Source organism: Lathyrus oleraceus, chromosome 7, assembly GCF_024323335.1.
Source record: "Lathyrus oleraceus cultivar Zhongwan6 chromosome 7, CAAS_Psat_ZW6_1.0, whole genome shotgun sequence".
Lineage (NCBI taxonomy): Eukaryota > Viridiplantae > Streptophyta > Magnoliopsida > Fabales > Fabaceae > Lathyrus > Lathyrus oleraceus.
This window is the reverse complement of record NC_066585.1, coordinates 495,355,191-495,375,845: the sequence shown is the minus strand read 5'-3', so window position 1 is coordinate 495,375,845 and position 20,655 is coordinate 495,355,191. Positions and strand designations below refer to the sequence as shown.

The window sequence follows — 20,655 nt, the reverse complement described above, 5'->3', positions numbered from 1 at the left end:
CGATCTTTGAGAGAGAGTTCGTGGTTGATTTGGTGTGCTTACCCTTGCACCAAATTGATATTATTCTGGGAATGAATTGGCTAGAATTCTATGGCGTGTTTATCAACTGCTATAGGAAGACGGTGCGATTTTCTGAAGTTGATGAGAAGGATGAGGCAAGATTTCTATCTGCTAAGCAGGTGGGGGATTTTGTGAAAGATGAAGCTCAGATATTCGCTTTATTTGCGTCTCTGCAAGCGGATAAGAAAGTGGTGGGTGTAGATTTGCCTGTTGTCTGTGAATTTCGAGATGTGTTTCCGGAGGATGTAAGTGAATTACCTCCAGAACGTGAAGTCGAATTTGCCATTGACTTAGTACCAGGTACGAGTCCAGTGTCGATGTCTCCTTATAGAATGTCGGCAACTGAATTAGTTGAATTGAAGAAGCAACTTGAAGAATTGCTTGAGAAGAAGTTTGTGCGTCCAAGTGTTTCTCCTTGGGGTGCACCAGTATTGTTAGTGAAGAAGAAAGAAGGTACGATGAGGTTGTGTGTCGATTACCGGCAGTTGAATAAGGTGACTATCAAGAATCGGTATCCATTGCCGAGGATTGATGATTTGATGGACCAGTTGGTTGGAGCTCATGTTTTCAGTAAGATTGATTTGCGGTCGGGTTATCATCAGATCCGAGTGAAGTCAGACGATATTGCGAAGACTGCTTTCCGTACGAGGTATGGTCACTATGAATACACTGTGATGCCGTTCGGTGTATCTAATGCTCCAGGTGTGTTTATGGAATATATGAATCGTATATTTCATCCGTACCTTGATAATTTTGTTGTGGTGTTCATAGATGATATATTGATATATTCTAAGACGGAAGAAGAGCATGCAGGACATCTGAGAATTGTTTTGCAGGTGTTAAGAGAAAAGAAATTATATGCAAAGTTATCTAAATGTGAGTTCTGGTTGAAGGAAGTGAGTTTCCTTGGCCATGTGATTTCGAGTGGTGGGATTTCTGTTGATCCTGCTAAAGTTGATGCCGTATTACAGTGGGAGACTCCGAAGTCTGCTACTGAGATACGCAGTTTTCTGGGGTTAGCTGGTTATTATCGCAGATTTATTGAGGGCTTCTCTAAGTTGGCATTGCCGTTGACGCAGTTGACTAAGAAGGGTCAAGTATATGTGTGGGATGCAGCTTGTGAAGCGAGTTTTGTGGAGTTGAAGAGGCGGTTGACCAGTGCTCCAGTGTTGATCTTGCCTAATCCTGGTGAGTCCTTCGTCGTCTATTGTGATGCTTCTTTGATGGGTCTTGGTGGTGTTTTGATGCAGAACGGTAAAGTTGTAGCTTATGCTTCTAGACAGTTGAAAGTTCATGAGAGGAATTATCCTACGCATGATCTAGAACTTGCAGCTGTTGTATTTGTGTTGAAAATGTGGAGGCATTATCTGTATGGTTCCAGATTCGAAGTGTTCAGTGATCACAAGAGTCTGAAGTATCTGTTTGATCAGAAAGAGTTAAATATGAGGCAGAGAAGGTGGTTAGAATTACTGAAGGATTTTGACTTTGAATTGAGTTATCATCCCGGTAAGGCTAATGTAGTTGCAGATGCGCTGAGTAGAAAGTCTCTACATATGTCTATGATGATGGTTCGGGAGCTTGAGTTAATTGAACAGTTCCGTGATATGAGTTTGGGTTGTGAAGTTTCCGCTGATAGTGTAAAGTTGGGTATGCTGAAGTTGACTAGTGGAATTCTGGAAGATATTCGGAATGGTCAGCAAGTTGATGTCGCTCTAGTTGATCATATTACTATGGTTAACCAGGGTAATGGTGGTAATTTTGAGATTGATGAGAATGGCATCCTGCGATTTAAAGGTAGAGTTTGTGTTCCTGAGGTGTCTGAATTGAAAAAGAGTATTCTTGAAGAGGGCCATAGGAGTGGATTGAGCATCCATCCAGGTGCAACTAAAATGTATCAAGATTTGAAGAAGTTGTTTTGGTGGGCTGGTATGAAAAGAGATGTTGCTAAGTTTGTGTATGCCTGTTTGACTTGTCAGAAGTCAAAGATTGAACATCAGAAACCGGCAGGTATGATGCAACCTTTGAAGATTCCTGAATGGAAGTGGGATAGCATTTCCATGGATTTTGTGACGGGATTGCCGAGGACGGTGAAAGGTAATGATTCTATTTGGGTGATTGTGGATCGATTGACTAAGTCGGCGCATTTCTTGCCGATGAAGATTAATCACTCTTTAGAGAAGTTGGCAGAGTTGTATATTGAGGAGATAGTGAGGCTGCATGGTATTCCATCCAGTATTGTGTCTGATAGAGATCCCAGATTTACTTCTAGATTTTGGGAAAGTTTGCAGAAAGCGTTGGGAACTAAGTTGAGGTTGAGTTCAGCTTATCATCCTCAGACTGATGGTCAGACCGAAAGGACTATCCAATCCTTGGAGGATTTGTTGAGAGCTTGTGTGTTGGAGCAGAGTGGTTCTTGGGATAGTTATTTGCCGTTGGTGGAGTTTACTTATAATAATAGTTTTCATGCTAGTATCGGTATGGCTCCATATGAAGCATTGTATGGTAGGAGGTGTAGAACTCCATTGTGTTGGTATGAATCAGGTGAGAGTGTTGTACTCGGACCTGAGATTGTGCAGCAGACGACTGAAAAGGTTAAGATGATTCAGGAGAAAATGAAGATTTCTCAGAGTCGTCAGAAGAGTTATCATGATAACAGGAGAAAGGCACTTGAGTTCCAAGAGGGAGATCATGTGTTCTTGAGAGTTACTCCGACGACAGGTGTGGGTAGAGCGTTAAAGTCTAAAAAGCTTACTCCGAGGTTTGTGGGTCCGTATCAGATTTTGAAGAGGGTTGGGGAAGTGGCGTATCGGATAGCTTTACCGCCGTCGCTTTTTAATCTGCATGATGTGTTTCATGTATCTCAGTTGAGAAAATATATTGCGGATCCTTCGCATGTTGTTCAGTTGGATGATATCCAGGTGAGGGATAATTTGACCGTTGAGGTGTTGCCAATTCGGATAGATGACCGAGAAGAGAAGACCCTGAGAGGTAAGAAGATTGCTCTAGTGAAAGTTGTTTGGGGAGGTCCAGCTGGTGAGAGCTTGACTTGGGAGCGTGAAGATCAGATGAAGGAGTCGTACCCGGCTCTATTTGCTTGAGGTATGTTTTCGAGGACGAAAACTCTTTTAGTGGGGGAGAGTTGTAACACCCCGATTAAAATAAGAGAATTATTTAATTGAGTTAATATTATTTTATTAATTTAATTAAATAAAGTTGAATTATTGGATTATTTTATTATTACTATAGATGTTATTTATTTTGATAATAATTAAATAAATAAAATAAAGGGAATATGAAGAGTGGAAGGGTAAAAGTGGAAATTGGATAAAAGAGGCCAAAGTGAGGACTCAGGTTGTTTTCACGTGTTTTTGCCTCAGAGTCAGAGAAAGGGGGGAGAAACGCTGAAGAGAAAGAGAAGGAAGAGGAAAAGGCCAAAGATTGCTCAGAGCTTCCTTCAATCCAAAGAGGTAAGGGGTCTGAACCTTATTAAACAATAATATGCTGAAAATGGTGAAATATTGGATGAACGAAATTGGGATTTTAATCGAAGGAATTCGTAGAAATTATATGCAATGATGTTAGGATTTGTGAAATCGAATAGGGGACTATTTGTATTAGATAATATGAGTGATTTTGTGTGAAATTTGGACTGTGGAAGGATGAATTTGGATAGATCTCGTAGCAGAAAAAGCCATTGCAGATCTGTAAATCTGGTTTCTGGTCATACGCGTATGGCACTAGGCAATACGCGTATGAGATTGCTGGTACGCGTATGGCACTAGGCAATACGCGTATGGATGAGGAAGATGATGTTTTGAACGTGTTTTGGTCTCTGTTGGTACGCGTATGGGAATGTGATACGCGTAGCATACGCGTATGGACATGGGCAATACGCGTATGGATTTGGTCAGGCGTGGGCAATACGCGTATGGGCATAGGCAATACGCGTATGGGCAGACTTGTGGTCTTTCCTGGGCTGTTGTTGTGCAGTTTTTGGTTGGTTAGGCTGAGCGAGGTAACTTAGCTGATGCATGGTATACGAGGGATCATGTCCCGTTGCTTTGAGTGGTATAGATATTAGTAGAGTGTGATAATACTGTGTTTGATTATGTGGCATGATGTGATATGCTTTTGTGATAGAATGTGTTAATGATGATGATAACATGAATATATGATGCTGTTGTTGCTATGTTGATTATGATGCATGCTTGGTGTGCATGCATTCATGAAAGGCCGATGCCTAGTGATGAACGGACTGAGTTCCAATGATGTTGTTGACTCCGGGCTTGTTGAGAGGCTTGGTTCCTTACGGGGAACTCGGATTCTATGGTGATGAATTTGGGAGTGGTGATCCTGTAGTTGGTCACAAAATGGGTATACCGAGTCGTGTTGAGTCATGCATGGGTGTGTGCATTGCATTTGATATGTTGTTTTGTTGATGTTCATGACTATGTTGATTATGATGATTATGATGAGCTGTGTTGGCATATGTGAAATATATTTATGTTTATATTTCTGTCGTTATATTATTATTTAATAATGTAATTCTCACCCCTTCTGCACGTGTTTATGTTCATCTATGATGAGTAATGTGCAGATAAAGAGGAGTAGCTATTGTTGAGGTTTGAAGAATAAGTGTAGAGTTATTCTACAGAGTCGAGTCAAATGCTCTGGTCATGTGACACCGGGGTTATGGGATTCGATAGATAATTGATTATTATTTACGTTGTTTATGATGACTAACATGTTGAGATGTTTAGTTGAGATAATGTTGAACCATTATTATGAATTGTTATATAATGTTGTTGTCCGCTGCGAAGTTTTAATAAAATAAATAATATGTTTTATGTTGAGATGCGATAATTGTTATGTTGTAAGAAATGTACACTCTTCTACATGTTGTACTCTGATAATCTATTTAAATATGTCGTTTGGGTAGAAGGGTGTTACATTAGTGGTATCAGAGCATGGTCAGTCCAGTCGAGTCATAATGTGATGTTTTCCCTGTTGGTCGATTAGTGTAAATGACACTGTCGATATTTAACGGTTGTAGTTGTGTCGTGCAGAGTATGGCTGGAGAAAATGACCGTGCGGTTGCTGAGGCTTTGGCTGCTATGGCGCAGGCTATGCAGGCGCAGCAGAATCCGCCGGTCGACGAGTTTAGGAATTTGGGAAGGTTTCTGAAGAATAACCCTCCTACATTCAAGGGGCGCTATGATCCAGATGGTGCTCAGATTTGGCTGAAGGAAATTGAGAAGATTTTCCGGGTGATGACGTGTACTGAAGCACAGAAGGTGCAGTTTGGTACGCATATGTTATCTGAAGAGGCTGAAAACTGGTGGGATAACACTCGACAGAGGATTGAAGTACCAGGTGCTGAGATGACTTGGGAAAGGTTCAAGACGGCCTTTCTGGAGAAATATTTTCCTGCTGATGTGCGATGTAAGAAGGAGATGGAATTTCTGGGACTGAAGCAGGGTAACATGTCTGTTGCTGATTACGCTTCGAAGTTTGAGGAGCTGGTGCAGTATTGTCCTCATTATAATAATGCTGATGCTGAGGAATCCAAGTGTGTCAAGTTTGAGAACGGGTTGCGTCCCGAGATCAAACAAGGCATTGGTTACCAGGAGATTCGTAGGTTTCCTACACTGGTTAATAAGTGCAGGATATTTGATGAAGATAGCAAGGCTAGGACTGCTCATTACAAGAGTCTTAGTGAGAAGAAGAATAAGGATCGTGGTAGTCCTTATGCATCTCCGAATGGTAAAGGTAAGCAGAAAGTAGTAAATGAGAAGAAGCCAAGTGGGGGAGGATCTCCCATAGCTGGTAAATGTTTCAAGTGTGGCGAGCCAGGCCACCGTGCTGATAGCTGTACCAAGAAAGTGCTGAGATGTTTCCGATGCGGTCAGGCTGGACATAGAGTTACTGAATGTAAGGATGCTGGTCCGACATGTTTTAATTGTGGCGAGAAAGGCCATATCAGTTCGCAGTGCTCGAAACCGAAGAAGGCGGCTACTGCAGCTCATACTACTGGTAGGGTGTTTGCTCTGAGTGGGGCTGAAGCTCCTAAAGAAGATAATCTGATTAAAGGTACTTGCTTGATTAATAATGTTGAATTGCTTGCTATTGTTGACACTGGTGCTACCCATTCGTTTATTTCGTATGAGTGTGCGACCAGGATTGGTGTGATTATGTCGTCCCTAGGCGGAAGTATGGTGATAGATACTCCTGCTAATGGTTCTGTGAAGACTTCTGTGGTCTGTCGAGGTTGTCAGTTGACGATCTTTGAGAGAGAGTTCGTGGTTGATTTGGTGTGCTTACCCTTGCACCAAATTGATATTATTCTGGGAATGAATTGGCTAGAATTCTATGGCGTGTTTATCAACTGCTATAGGAAGACGGTGCGATTTTCTGAAGTTGATGAGAAGGATGAGGCAAGATTTCTATCTGCTAAGCAGGTGGGGGATTTTGTGAAAGATGAAGCTCAGATATTCGCTTTATTTGCGTCTCTGCAAGCGGATAAGAAAGTGGTGGGTGTAGATTTGCCTGTTGTCTGTGAATTTCGAGATGTGTTTCCGGAGGATGTAAGTGAATTACCTCCAGAACGTGAAGTCGAATTTGCCATTGACTTAGTACCAGGTACGAGTCCAGTGTCGATGTCTCCTTATAGAATGTCGGCAACTGAATTAGTTGAATTGAAGAAGCAACTTGAAGAATTGCTTGAGAAGAAGTTTGTGCGTCCAAGTGTTTCTCCTTGGGGTGCACCAGTATTGTTAGTGAAGAAGAAAGAAGGTACGATGAGGTTGTGTGTCGATTACCGGCAGTTGAATAAGGTGACTATCAAGAATCGGTATCCATTGCCGAGGATTGATGATTTGATGGACCAGTTGGTTGGAGCTCATGTTTTCAGTAAGATTGATTTGCGGTCGGGTTATCATCAGATCCGAGTGAAGTCAGACGATATTGCGAAGACTGCTTTCCGTACGAGGTATGGTCACTATGAATACACTGTGATGCCGTTCGGTGTATCTAATGCTCCAGGTGTGTTTATGGAATATATGAATCGTATATTTCATCCGTACCTTGATAATTTTGTTGTGGTGTTCATAGATGATATATTGATATATTCTAAGACGGAAGAAGAGCATGCAGGACATCTGAGAATTGTTTTGCAGGTGTTAAGAGAAAAGAAATTATATGCAAAGTTATCTAAATGTGAGTTCTGGTTGAAGGAAGTGAGTTTCCTTGGCCATGTGATTTCGAGTGGTGGGATTTCTGTTGATCCTGCTAAAGTTGATGCCGTATTACAGTGGGAGACTCCGAAGTCTGCTACTGAGATACGCAGTTTTCTGGGGTTAGCTGGTTATTATCGCAGATTTATTGAGGGCTTCTCTAAGTTGGCATTGCCGTTGACGCAGTTGACTAAGAAGGGTCAAGTATATGTGTGGGATGCAGCTTGTGAAGCGAGTTTTGTGGAGTTGAAGAGGCGGTTGACCAGTGCTCCAGTGTTGATCTTGCCTAATCCTGGTGAGTCCTTCGTCGTCTATTGTGATGCTTCTTTGATGGGTCTTGGTGGTGTTTTGATGCAGAACGGTAAAGTTGTAGCTTATGCTTCTAGACAGTTGAAAGTTCATGAGAGGAATTATCCTACGCATGATCTAGAACTTGCAGCTGTTGTATTTGTGTTGAAAGTGTGGAGGCATTATCTGTATGGTTCCAGATTCGAAGTGTTCAGTGATCACAAGAGTCTGAAGTATCTGTTTGATCAGAAAGAGTTAAATATGAGGCAGAGAAGGTGGTTAGAATTACTGAAGGATTTTGACTTTGAATTGAGTTATCATCCCGGTAAGGCTAATGTAGTTGCAGATGCGCTGAGTAGAAAGTCTCTACATATGTCTATGATGATGGTTCGGGAGCTTGAGTTAATTGAACAGTTCCGTGATATGAGTTTGGGTTGTGAAGTTTCCGCTGATAGTGTAAAGTTGGGTATGCTGAAGTTGACTAGTGGAATTCTGGAAGATATTCGGAATGGTCAGCAAGTTGATGTCGCTCTAGTTGATCATATTACTATGGTTAACCAGGGTAATGGTGGTAATTTTGAGATTGATGAGAATGGCATCCTGCGATTTAAAGGTAGAGTTTGTGTTCCTGAGGTGTCTGAATTGAAAAAGAGTATTCTTGAAGAGGGCCATAGGAGTGGATTGAGCATCCATCCAGGTGCAACTAAAATGTATCAAGATTTGAAGAAGTTGTTTTGGTGGGCTGGTATGAAAAGAGATGTTGCTAAGTTTGTGTATGCCTGTTTGACTTGTCAGAAGTCAAAGATTGAACATCAGAAACCGGCAGGTATGATGCAACCTTTGAAGATTCCTGAATGGAAGTGGGATAGCATTTCCATGGATTTTGTGACGGGATTGCCGAGGATGGTGAAAGGTAATGATTCTATTTGGGTGATTGTGGATCGATTGACTAAGTCGGCGCATTTCTTGCCGATGAAGATTAATCACTCTTTAGAGAAGTTGGCAGAGTTGTATATTGAGGAGATAGTGAGGCTGCATGGTATTCCATCCAGTATTGTGTCTGATAGAGATCCCAGATTTACTTCTAGATTTTGGGAAAGTTTGCAGAAAGCGTTGGGAACTAAGTTGAGGTTGAGTTCAGCTTATCATCCTCAGACTGATGGTCAGACCGAAAGGACTATCCAATCCTTGGAGGATTTGTTGAGAGCTTGTGTGTTGGAGCAGAGTGGTTCTTGGGATAGTTATTTGCCGTTGGTGGAGTTTACTTATAATAATAGTTTTCATGCTAGTATCGGTATGGCTCCATATGAAGCATTGTATGGTAGGAGGTGTAGAACTCCATTGTGTTGGTATGAATCAGGTGAGAGTGTTGTACTCGGACCTGAGATTGTGCAGCAGACGACTGAAAAGGTTAAGATGATTCAGGAGAAAATGAAGATTTCTCAGAGTCGTCAGAAGAGTTATCATGATAACAGGAGAAAGGCACTTGAGTTCCAAGAGGGAGATCATGTGTTCTTGAGAGTTACTCCGACGACAGGTGTGGGTAGAGCGTTAAAGTCTAAAAAGCTTACTCCGAGGTTTGTGGGTCCGTATCAGATTTTGAAGAGGGTTGGGGAAGTGGCGTATCGGATAGCTTTACCGCCGTCGCTTTTTAATCTGCATGATGTGTTTCATGTATCTCAGTTGAGAAAATATATTGCGGATCCTTCGCATGTTGTTCAGTTGGATGATATCCAGGTGAGGGATAATTTGACCGTTGAGGTGTTGCCAATTCGGATAGATGACCGAGAAGAGAAGACCCTGAGAGGTAAGAAGATTGCTCTAGTGAAAGTTGTTTGGGGAGGTCCAGCTGGTGAGAGCTTGACTTGGGAGCGTGAAGATCAGATGAAGGAGTCGTACCCGGCTCTATTTGCTTGAGGTATGTTTTCGAGGACGAAAACTCTTTTAGTGGGGGAGAGTTGTAACACCCCGATTAAAATAAGAGAATTATTTAATTGAGTTAATATTATTTTATTAATTTAATTAAATAAAGTTGAATTATTGGATTATTTTTATTATTACTATAGATGTTATTTATTTTGATAATAATTAAATAAATAAAATAAAGGGAATATGAAGAGTGGAAGGGTAAAAGTGGAAATTGGATAAAAGAGGCCAAAGTGAGGACTCAGGTTGTTTTCACGTGTTTTTGCCTCAGAGTCAGAGAAAGGGGGGAGAAACGCTGAAGAGAAAGAGAAGGAAGAGGAAAAGGCCAAAGATTGCTCAGAGCTTCCTTCAATCCAAAGAGGTAAGGGGTCTGAACCTTATTAAACAATAATATGCTGAAAATGGTGAAATATTGGATGAACGAAATTGGGATTTTAATCGAAGGAATTCGTAGAAATTATATGCAATGATGTTAGGATTTGTGAAATCGAATAGGGGACTATTTGTATTAGATAATATGAGTGATTTTGTGTGAAATTTGGACTGTGGAAGGATGAATTTGGATAGATCTCGTAGCAGAAAAAGCCATTGCAGATCTGTAAATCTGGTTTCTGGTCATACGCGTATGGCACTAGGCAATACGCGTATGAGATTGCTGGTACGCGTATGGCACTAGGCAATACGCGTATGGATGAGGAAGATGATGTTTTGAACGTGTTTTGGTCTCTGTTGGTACGCGTATGGGAATGTGATACGCGTAGCATACGCGTATGGACATGGGCAATACGCGTATGGATTTGGTCAGGCGTGGGCAATACGCGTATGGGCATAGGCAATACGCGTATGGGCAGACTTGTGGTCTTTCCTGGGCTGTTGTTGTGCAGTTTTTGGTTGGTTAGGCTGAGCGAGGTAACTTAGCTGATGCATGGTATACGAGGGATCATGTCCCGTTGCTTTGAGTGGTATAGATATTAGTAGAGTGTGATAATACTGTGTTTGATTATGTGGCATGATGTGATATGCTTTTGTGATAGAATGTGTTAATGATGATGATAACATGAATATATGATGTTGTTGTTGCTATGTTGATTATGATGCATGCTTGGTGTGCATGCATTCATGAAAGGCCGATGCCTAGTGATGAACGGACTGAGTTCCAATGATGTTGTTGACTCCGGGCTTGTTGAGAGGCTTGGTTCCTTACGGGGAACTCGGATTCTATGGTGATGAATCTGGGAGTGGTGATCCTGTAGTTGGTCACAAAATGGGTATACCGAGTCGTGTTGAGTCATGCATGGGTGTGTGCATTGCATTTGATATGTTGTTTTGTTGATGTTCATGACTATGTTGATTATGATGATTATGATGAGCTGTGTTGGCATATGTGAAATATATTTATGTTTATATTTCTGTCGTTATATTATTATTTAATAATGTAATTCTCACCCCTTCTGCACGTGTTTATGTTCATCTATGATGAGTAATGTGCAGATAAAGAGGAGTAGCTATTGTTGAGGTTTGAAGAATAAGTGTAGAGTTATTCTACAGAGTCGAGTCAAATGCTCTGGTCATGTGACACCGGGGTTATGGGATTCGATAGATAATTGATTATTATTTACGTTGTTTATGATGACTAACATGTTGAGATGTTTAGTTGAGATAATGTTGAACCATTATTATGAATTGTTATATAATGTTGTTGTCCGCTGCGAAGTTTTAATAAAATAAATAATATGTTTTATGTTGAGATGCGATAATTGTTATGTTGTAAGAAATGTACACTCTTCTACATGTTGTACTCTGATAATCTATTTAAATATGTCGTTTGGGTAGAAGGGTGTTACAACAGATACTCTCTCATGGTTGGTAACCGCGAGATTATAAGTATCATTTTACCTTGCCATACATGTACAAACGTGCGAAACAGGAACAATTAGCTCTATGATCTGACCGCCCCTAAACCCGGTCATCCTGCCCCTAATGACATACCTGTGTAGGATAACCAAGGTGGTCAAACTGATGATGAATTTGATGAGATGGAGCAAGATGCTCCCACTTTCTTTGATCCTACTACACGTGCACACGCTGCACCTGGCCCTTCTGAAACTTTTGTAGGTACCACTCCCCGACACCAGTTCCAAGAGGAGTATGATTATGTTGGCATCAAGATCGCACTTGACAATGTCCTCTGCAAGCTGCGACACTGTACGGATGCAGACGCAGAACGCCACCAGCTGTTGAGAAATATATAGAGACAGCAGGTTGACATGATGGCATAGATCCAACATATACATGATCAGCAGCACGACTACACATAAAGGACCGAGCATAACATAGCGGGCCCAGATTGAAGAAATGGAAGGCATGCATGTAGAGATTGAGGATCTGCTTGAGTACATGCAGCACGTAGGTATACCACCTCCTCAGCATGGTAGGTATGGACGAGCACGAGGCCGAGGCCGTCGTTGAGCACTCCATTCAGGTTCTATCTTCCTTTTCCACCTTTTATTGAAACATTTGGGATAATGTTGGGTTTAAGTGTGGGGGAGGAACTTTATTGCTTTTATTTACAACTTTCTTAGGTAGATTTATTGTTTTATCCATTTCCATTTCTAATTTAATTGTTTAGTGTTAATTGAGTCAATGCATGTGTTGTCGAGTCTTTATGCGTGGTTTCCACTATTTATTGATCTTCCCGTTTTCTTAAGTCATAACAAAAAATTTCCATGAAAATCATTTCATAATTAGAAAGTTCTAAGTTACAAATGACATTGAGGTTTAATTGTAAAATCTTGGGAAATTTGTGTGCAAGATCGGTATCGTTTTAACGCCTTAATTCTCCTAAACATGCGAATAAATTAGAATATTCATCATGTCAAAAACCTTGTACCCTTACCTAATAAAATAGTTCAGGCAGTCAGCACCATCTTGGTCATGCTTTACGTAGGAGATTGATGCAAATAAGTGTTTGGTCCAAAGAATAAAAATGATATTGAATGAAATATGTTGAGACTTGAATTACCAATACCAATCGTAGTTGGTTTAGTGGTATTTGGCGCTAAACTTGGTAGGGAGGACTACGGTTTGATCCCCTACGATTACGATTTGGGAGGGGGCTTAAACCACCTATATGCCATAATCAACCCCCGAACCGGGAAACCGAAGGTAAAAGAAAGACCAAAGTCACTAACAGATCTTCCTATTATAAGTGTGAAAGATGATGGGCTTAATATGATCGCACTTAAATGGAAAAATAAAAGGTGAATTGACAAGTTTGCAATATAATGACATCATTTAGATTTGTTTGCATGTAGGGAGACTCATGACCGTAATTTCGGAATTGCATTATTACGATATCCTTAGTGTACCGATTAGTACCTATCTAAGCAATTATAACCCAAGCGAAGTTTATAGCTTTAGAATGATTATTTGATTGTTTATGTTCTTTTTCATTAATTTATATGCTACGAGCCTCCGAATTTTCATGTCACAGGTGTAGCATTTTCTTGAGGACAAGCAAAGGTTCAAGTATGGGGGGGTTTGATAACGTGAAACTATACCATATATTTCACTCAATTCATAGGCATTTTAGTATAAATTTGTGTATGTTTTTATTGTATTTTGCTGGTGTTGTTGCCCTATTTCAGGTACTTGTCAATACAGAACTCGCGTGCGAGAAAGAGATAAAGAAAAGAGAAGAAATGAAGAAAAGAAGAAAAATACTGAAATTGCAGGTTCTGGGCCTGTGGCATTCGCCATGGGCTTGTGGCGTTCACCACGTCCCCTTGCCACGTCACCCCAAGTTTAAGTACCATGGCGTTTGCCACAAGCACACAGTGCAGTTTTTCAGCAACTGCATAAACTTGGTCAAGGACTCCCCTAAATTTTCAACCACTTCTACACGATTTTAGGTTAATTTCAGCTCCACTTACCAGTATAAGAAGGAAGTTTCATGGAGATAAAAAAAAAGATCCAAGTTTTATCGTACACTTTTGACTCTTAGGCTTAAGTAGAAATACTTGAAAAGTGATAGTTCTTCCACATCGGGAGGTTATTGCACCTTAGTTCTTAAGTTTTTACTTGTTGCTTGGATCAAGCGTGTCGGCATCATTTGTATTTCCAATTTGATATTTGTACTCAAAGAATTTTCCGCAGTTTAATCCAACTTTTTTATTCATCAGGTTCTTTTAATTGCATATTTCTTTAGTTTCCGCTTTCATTTGGCCTAATTGCATAACATTATTTGTATGCTTGCAATTCTGAAATTTAATCATGATTATGTTTATGTTTAATAATTATAAATGCACGATTAAGTTTCAAACCATGTATGGCTAAAGTTTTTTATATCGGTATGTAAGGATCGTTGTCCCGACGGGATTCGGTAATAATTAGTGCTAATTTTTATAAGCTATTTTTCTGATTGTGGTTTGCAATTCTAATTTTAAAAGGTTTTTGCACGAGAGTGAAAAGGCATTAAGGTTATAAATCAACAGGGAAAGAGTTTGAGATTTTAACCGGACAGTGGTTTCTAGGCATTAATCCTAAACACAGCGAGAGCACTTTAGGATTAATTAGGATTTATCAATTTCCAAAAATTACTTTTAATTCAGATGGGTGAGTGAGAGCAAAACATTTTGGCTTAATAGTATAGTCTGAGTCAATAACACGAGAGTGTAAGGTAAAATCTTTTAATTTGATATTTCCTACTGAAAAGTGATTTACCTTATTGTATGTTAATTATTTATCGAATCCTCGAAGAATGATGTAATCTACATATTGATGCCTGCTTATTGAATATTTTTATTATATTATTATTTCCCATTTAATTTTACTTCTAGTTTCTCTTAATTTAAAAAGAAAAGAAAAGAATCATTAGCCTTAGCTTTACATAGTAACTTTAGATAATGATAGTTTGGTTTTTGGTCATTTGGATTCGATATCTTTTTAAAACTACGTGATACAACTGTGCACTTGCAGTTAGACATTTCGATAGACATACTAAGTCGCAATCAGGTTTATAAAAAGATTGTTTGTGATTAGATTGCACTAAATTCTATGGGCGGAGGCAAATATTTTAGACAAACAAGTCAAGTGTCTTATGTCCAAAATAATCAGAGTCCATCTTCAATGATTTGACAATAAATTTGAAACAATGAAAGTTATACAACCCCAAGTCCATTTATCAATGATTTGATAAATGAAAAATTATACCACTCAATGATTAAAAGTTAATAAGTTGATTAATGATTCATTTATGTACAAGTTAAATAATAAAACATAAGTGTTAGAGGGTTAGTAATCAATGGAAAGAAAAAAAGTTAAATAGATAAACAAGTTAGAAACACAAACATGGCTGGTCGGAGTCAAACTCAGATGGTGACTCTGATGACTATGGATAGCTGAGGGAAAGTGGTTGCAAGGTGTGCTAGTGTTTCATAAAGCTTAAGTGATGTGGTGTGAAGGTTTCTGGGGTTAGTTTGTTTTGAAAGGACTCAAAACTTAAAAAGTTGGAACTTTATTTTTGATTGAGAAACTTGGTTTTGAGGCAGAGTTTTTCTTGCTTCAAAAGCTTGGGAAATGTATGGAATACCTTCCCCGATTTATAGGGAAGGTGAGGGAAGTGTTTGGAGGGAGAATGAAGGGGTTTTCTTCATAAAAGGGTGGAGGTCGAAAATGATAAAATGGAAGACTTGTGGAGGAAGTGTTGTTGTGGTTCTGACTTTGTTTGCCCTTCAACTCAGTTAGTTTGCACCTTAGCATGAAAAGGGAGGGACAAGGGTGGCTTGATCAGAGTTATTTAGAGCTTTTGCTTTTTGCATTTTGGGAAAATTCTATTTTTTGCACATGACTTGGGTTTGATCACATGGGACCTAATTCCAACCAAGTTGACTTGCAAATGTATCTTAGAGGGTTTTGGAAGATGTTTGCGGTCAAATGAGATCAGAATTCAAGAGTTAAATGACTTGGTGCATCAAAATTCAAATTCTGCCTAAGTGTGGTCTGGTGTGTGCAACATGGCAAGTCAGCAACTTTGAACTTAGGCCAAATGAAATTGGCTTGTGCATTTTGCATGAAACTTGTGTCAAATGTTCTTTGTAATGCCCTTGATCAAATGCAAAAAGAACCATGTCAAAAGGAGTTATGGTTTGGAAATGACAATTAGGTAAAGTGGGGGTCATGAACATGATTCTTGGTCTGACTAGGCATCCTGATCAGGTTGGTCAATCCAAAAATTGAAGTCCTTGCTCAATGAATTAGGTCTTCGACCTTGAAACAAAGTTGAAGAGAGATCCAATTAAGACATTTGACTCAAAGAAGATCTTGAAAAGCTTGAAATGTGAAAATGTTATGGGATTTGGACCAAATGGTAGGCCAAACTTGCCAAAATGTGAGCAACAAACGTGCCCTAGAAGTGTCATTTTGAGTTTTCTTGACTTTTAAGGCACAATGATGGATGTTTGAAGCTCATATGATCATATATTGATGGAAAATGAGGTATGGTGCTTTGTGGGATGATTTTAGGTCAAATCCATGGGTGAAAACAATGTATTGAAAGTTCAAAGTTCATTATCAAACAAGGACTTGTACCATGGATGAGATGGATGTTTGCTTGATGAAATGTGATTGAAAATGACTTGAATTGTAAGTGGATGTAGTGATGAATGGTGGAATGATCAAATGAGGCAAGTCATAAAATCAAAAGGATGCACAAATTAGGATTTCTTGGTCCACAAGTTTCATCAAGAGCCATAGCCAGACAAATTAGGGTTTTGGGATGCAAGAGATATATTTAGGGGATTCAAGAGGTTATGGCCTGAACAAATTTTGGATATTGGGGGTCCTTAAAGATATGGTCAAGTCACAAAGTGAATCATGACTTGTACAAGCCATTGAGGATCAAGAATTAGGGTTGAGGTCCTTAGATGACCAGATGAATCTTCACATGTCTTCATTGATGGCTCATCATCTAATTAGGGTTTTGGAGGTGAGGGAGATGTCTTGAGGGATCCTTCAAGGTCCAAGGATACTCGAGGATGAGGATTAGGGTTAAGGTAGCATGGGCACACCTCAACATGATCAGGGATCTTGAAGTTTCATAGATGAACTTCATGCCTTGAGTTTATGGATCATCATGGGTGTAGATGCAGATGAGATGGTGTACGAGGAATGTATGCTTATGCTTTAGGATTTATAAAAGGTAAGTAATGTGAAGTCAGGGTAAATTTGAGAGTATGACAATGAATCACTAATAGATTTAGGTAGAAGCGTATGTTTTAATGCGTATTAGTTGTACTCTAACAATGTAACACATTTTTTTGTAAAAATTCTACTATGCATAATTAGCATTTATTGCTCTACAATTTATAGATATGATCATGTTCGTAAGGTCTTTATTACTCTACAATTTATAAACGTTTCTTTGTCTTTACACAAACCAAAATGATTATATATCCCCATCTTTATTGCTCTTATTTGGGTAATTTAATGGCAAAACCTTCACTTTAATCTCATCGATAAGAAAACCAAACTAGATACTACCCCTGCAATATCCAGAATAACTAAATTATATTTTTAATAACATGTACTTAAATTTATGTGATGCTTAAGTTATCATGTTTTTAATAACATGTAATTAAATTTATGTGATGCATACGTTATCATGTTTTTAATAACATACAATTAAATTATGTGATGCTTATCCATAAAATGTCTAAGTAAAAAGTTAATTTATGTTGATTTCTCCTCTATTGTTTAAGGTTGTTTCTACTTTGATTTAACAAAGCATTTTTGAAGACATATCTCCAACTTATGAATTAAAGGGAAGTTCAAAAATGCATCTCCAATTCAACCTTTCATATATAGAAAGATGAATCTCCAAATCAATATTTCATACCTACAAAGATGCATTTATGGACCAAATTTTAACATAATAAGAGATGGACCAAATTTTAACATAATAAGGGATTTTCACCATTTCTGAAGCATGGGAGATAAGAAATGAAATATCATACATTTGAAGTTTATCAACGGATGATGTTTAAAATTTTAATCTAAACTAAATAGATGGCTCACTTTAGATGAAATTTCACCCGCAAAATAAGAATAAAACCAGTAATTATCAGGAAAATGCAATAGCTGGGCATTACCACTTAACAATGTTATTTAACCAAGGATCAACAATAGAGAAAACAATCAAACTTCCAAAATACATCCAAAATGCTACCCAACTAAGATGAATCCACATTGAAAATAAAAGCAACGTCTATGAAATTTATGTAAGATTCAGGACAGTGCTCCTCTCTAAACACCAAACAACTGTGACTTAGGCTTCAGCAAATCTGCAAGGTAAAAAATACATAAAAATGAACCAACTCTCTATAAACAAGTATATTCTTCATAAGCTCCAAAGTTAAATTGATAAAATGACCTACCCAAGCTCAGAGAGCTTAAGATGTGCTTCAGCATAATCAGCAAAGAAAACATCTTCATCCTGTAAACATTGACAGATGACAGTTATTTTATTACCTTTACAGTAGACATTATAATTTCACATAGAATAGAAATATAGAAATATACTTACCGCAGCATATTTCTCAACAAGAGGGCGGAATACAGAGTCAGTCAAAAGTGCCTTATCACTTGGCAACTGAAGAAGGCCATCCTTCTCACCAGTCAACAACTCACTATACATTTATTAATAATGTTGTCAATGAAGAGATTTATAAAATAGATAAAAGGTGGCATGGTTGAAAGATAATGTTTTAGAAGACTTACGTGAAATATGAGTTGTCAAAAATGAGAGGATTAGAAGTCCATGGTCCCTCAAATCCAGAACGCTCCTTGTGTGCAGCTCCCTAAGAATTACATTAAGCATAACCGAAAGAGTTATGCCCAGAGCATCAAAAATACATTATCATATATAACATTTACACAAAAGTCAGCTGAATTATACAGTTAGAAGTATCAAGCTTTTGATATTCCAGCCCCATTAGTAGTAGTAATATTAACTACCACATCCTGAATTGCACAATCATAATGCAGATGATTATGCAAATCTCAATATTAATGGTTTTATTAATACTACAATAAAAGTAGGAGCGAGCTTAAAGTTATGACATACAATGGTGTGACCACCAGATAGAGCAACAATGTCCTGATCACTAAGCCCCATAGCCTTTCCAAACACATCCCTCAAATGGTCAGAACCTGCAATAATCAAGAATCAAATCCTGAGACAAATAAATACAATCAATCATATAGATTAATTCACATCACAAAACCAGATCACTGACCCTTAGTGGCATCAGGCAAGCGACCCTCAGGTGGTGGCTCAGGCTTGTCCTGATATGAAAACAAAACAAAAGGACTGTTATTAGCTTCAACTATTCTGAAAAACTGAGTAAAAAAAGATAAAGAATACATCATCAACAACTGTGTAAAATAATATAACCACACTTTACATACATTTTAGTAAAACATGTAAGAAAAGCATTTCCAATTATTCCATCACATTAGATTAATTGTTGTGATTCTGACCGCAATTATGTAACCAATGGAAATTCTTGAAAACCAGAAGGCACCAAAAAGTGACAAATATCAAAGCTTGCAAAGTAATGTCCGAACATGATATAAAAATTAAACATACACTATTCTTTAAAAAAAAAAAGGTACCCACCAACATGAATCCAATCATTATATAACCGAAAAAAGTTATACCCAATAATTGATTTACTAATCATGTAAATTAGATTTGAAGACAAAAGCGATAGTTGTGGTCAAACATACCTCCCTACCAGGGTGGAAAGGAACTTCAGGTCCACCGGTAATCTCAACAGCAACAACACCAGCCAACTGCGTTACGTATTAAAATAAACCATCAACCACATGATCACAAAAATTGAACAACCACATAAATTCAAATCTAAAAACTAAACACAAAAAAATTACCAACCTGGTAGAAATCAGCATAGCTCACAATAGGGAATTGCTCCTTAATAGGCTCCAACAGCCTAACCGCGATATCAAGACCGTTGTTAGCACCATGAGCAAGCTCAGCTTGGTGCTTAATTGTTCCGAAAGGACCACCAGTCTTTGTCTTGGAATCAAAAGTACCAGCAGAGTGCCATCTACACAAAACAAAGCCATCGCAAATAAAATATCACAAACAAATCATCAACAAACTAAATCACTCAAAAACTTAAACACAGACAATTCAAAAAATCAAAATCTCACAAATCAACTATTCTATAAAAAAAATTGCAGATAACAAAACTTACGCCAAACGGAGAATTAGAGGAGCGCATTTCTTCTCAGCGATAAAACCTCTGAGCTTCCTCTTAGCCTTTTCAATGGCCTTCTGGTAATCGGGACTAACAGTTGGGTAAGATTTTCCCATAGCAAACGATTCTACAGCAAAATCAAACAAAAATCCATACATCACAAACAGAATCAGATCATCGCGTGTACCAATAAATCGAAGCAAAAACAAGATCAAAACATGGATCTAATATAAAAAAAATGATTCTAGAAAATAATCAACTGCAATTCGAGTATTAACAAGTCCCTACGACGAAGAAAAAAGCTGAATCAAAAGCGAAAGCGATTCGAACCTCGAAATCTAAGAAGCAAAAACGAAGAAGTTAAACCCTAGTGACACGAGGAGAGCACAAGCCAAGAGTGAAGAGCGTGTGTTAGAAATGAAGAACACGTAATATAAAGGGGAAGGAAGAGGAGAAAGTTCTAGTAGCTTTACTGTGAGACGTTGGATGGTTGGAATCGTACGGTTATTGTTGATTCGGAGAGTTGAATGTTAAGATGAATCTACACGTGTAAATGACTAAATTCACAGTGTGTGGATTATTGGGTAGGTGAGGTAGGTTTCGTGAACGACGAATGAGAGAAGTGAGAGAAATGGAGTAATAATGGAATAATAAAGAAATATAAATTCGAAAGGTCGTGAGTTTTTGAATGCGTGAAAACGGGTTTCGTTGCGTGATGAGTTATGACAGAGCCCTATTGTTGACTATAGTAATATCGTATTTGTATTATTTCGGAAAAGAAAATCGTGCATACATTATTTTTATTCTTATTTAGATAAGAAAAATGTGATAATATAAAATATTTTTATATTATAAATTAATTCCGAATG

The 20,655-nt window shown here is 38.5% G+C and overlaps 1 protein-coding gene across 1 annotated transcript; it reads right to left on the bottom strand.

Moving 5' to 3' along the window:
* Nucleotides 1-17,453: 17,453 nt before the first annotated feature.
* LOC127105270 (L-ascorbate peroxidase, cytosolic) lies at nt 17,454-20,406 on the bottom strand. The gene is made up of 10 exons (NM_001427016.1): nt 20,117-20,406; nt 19,784-19,913; nt 19,459-19,633; nt 19,293-19,358; nt 18,800-18,848; nt 18,628-18,713; nt 18,282-18,361; nt 18,088-18,190; nt 17,939-17,997; nt 17,454-17,845 (listed from the first exon to the last, which is right to left on the bottom strand). The coding sequence occupies exons 2-10, from the start codon at nt 19,900-19,902 to the stop codon at nt 17,830-17,832; spliced, it is 753 nt and encodes a 250-aa protein (NP_001413945.1). The 5' UTR covers nt 19,903-19,913; nt 20,117-20,406; the 3' UTR covers nt 17,454-17,829.
* Nucleotides 20,407-20,655: the final 249 nt, after the last annotated feature.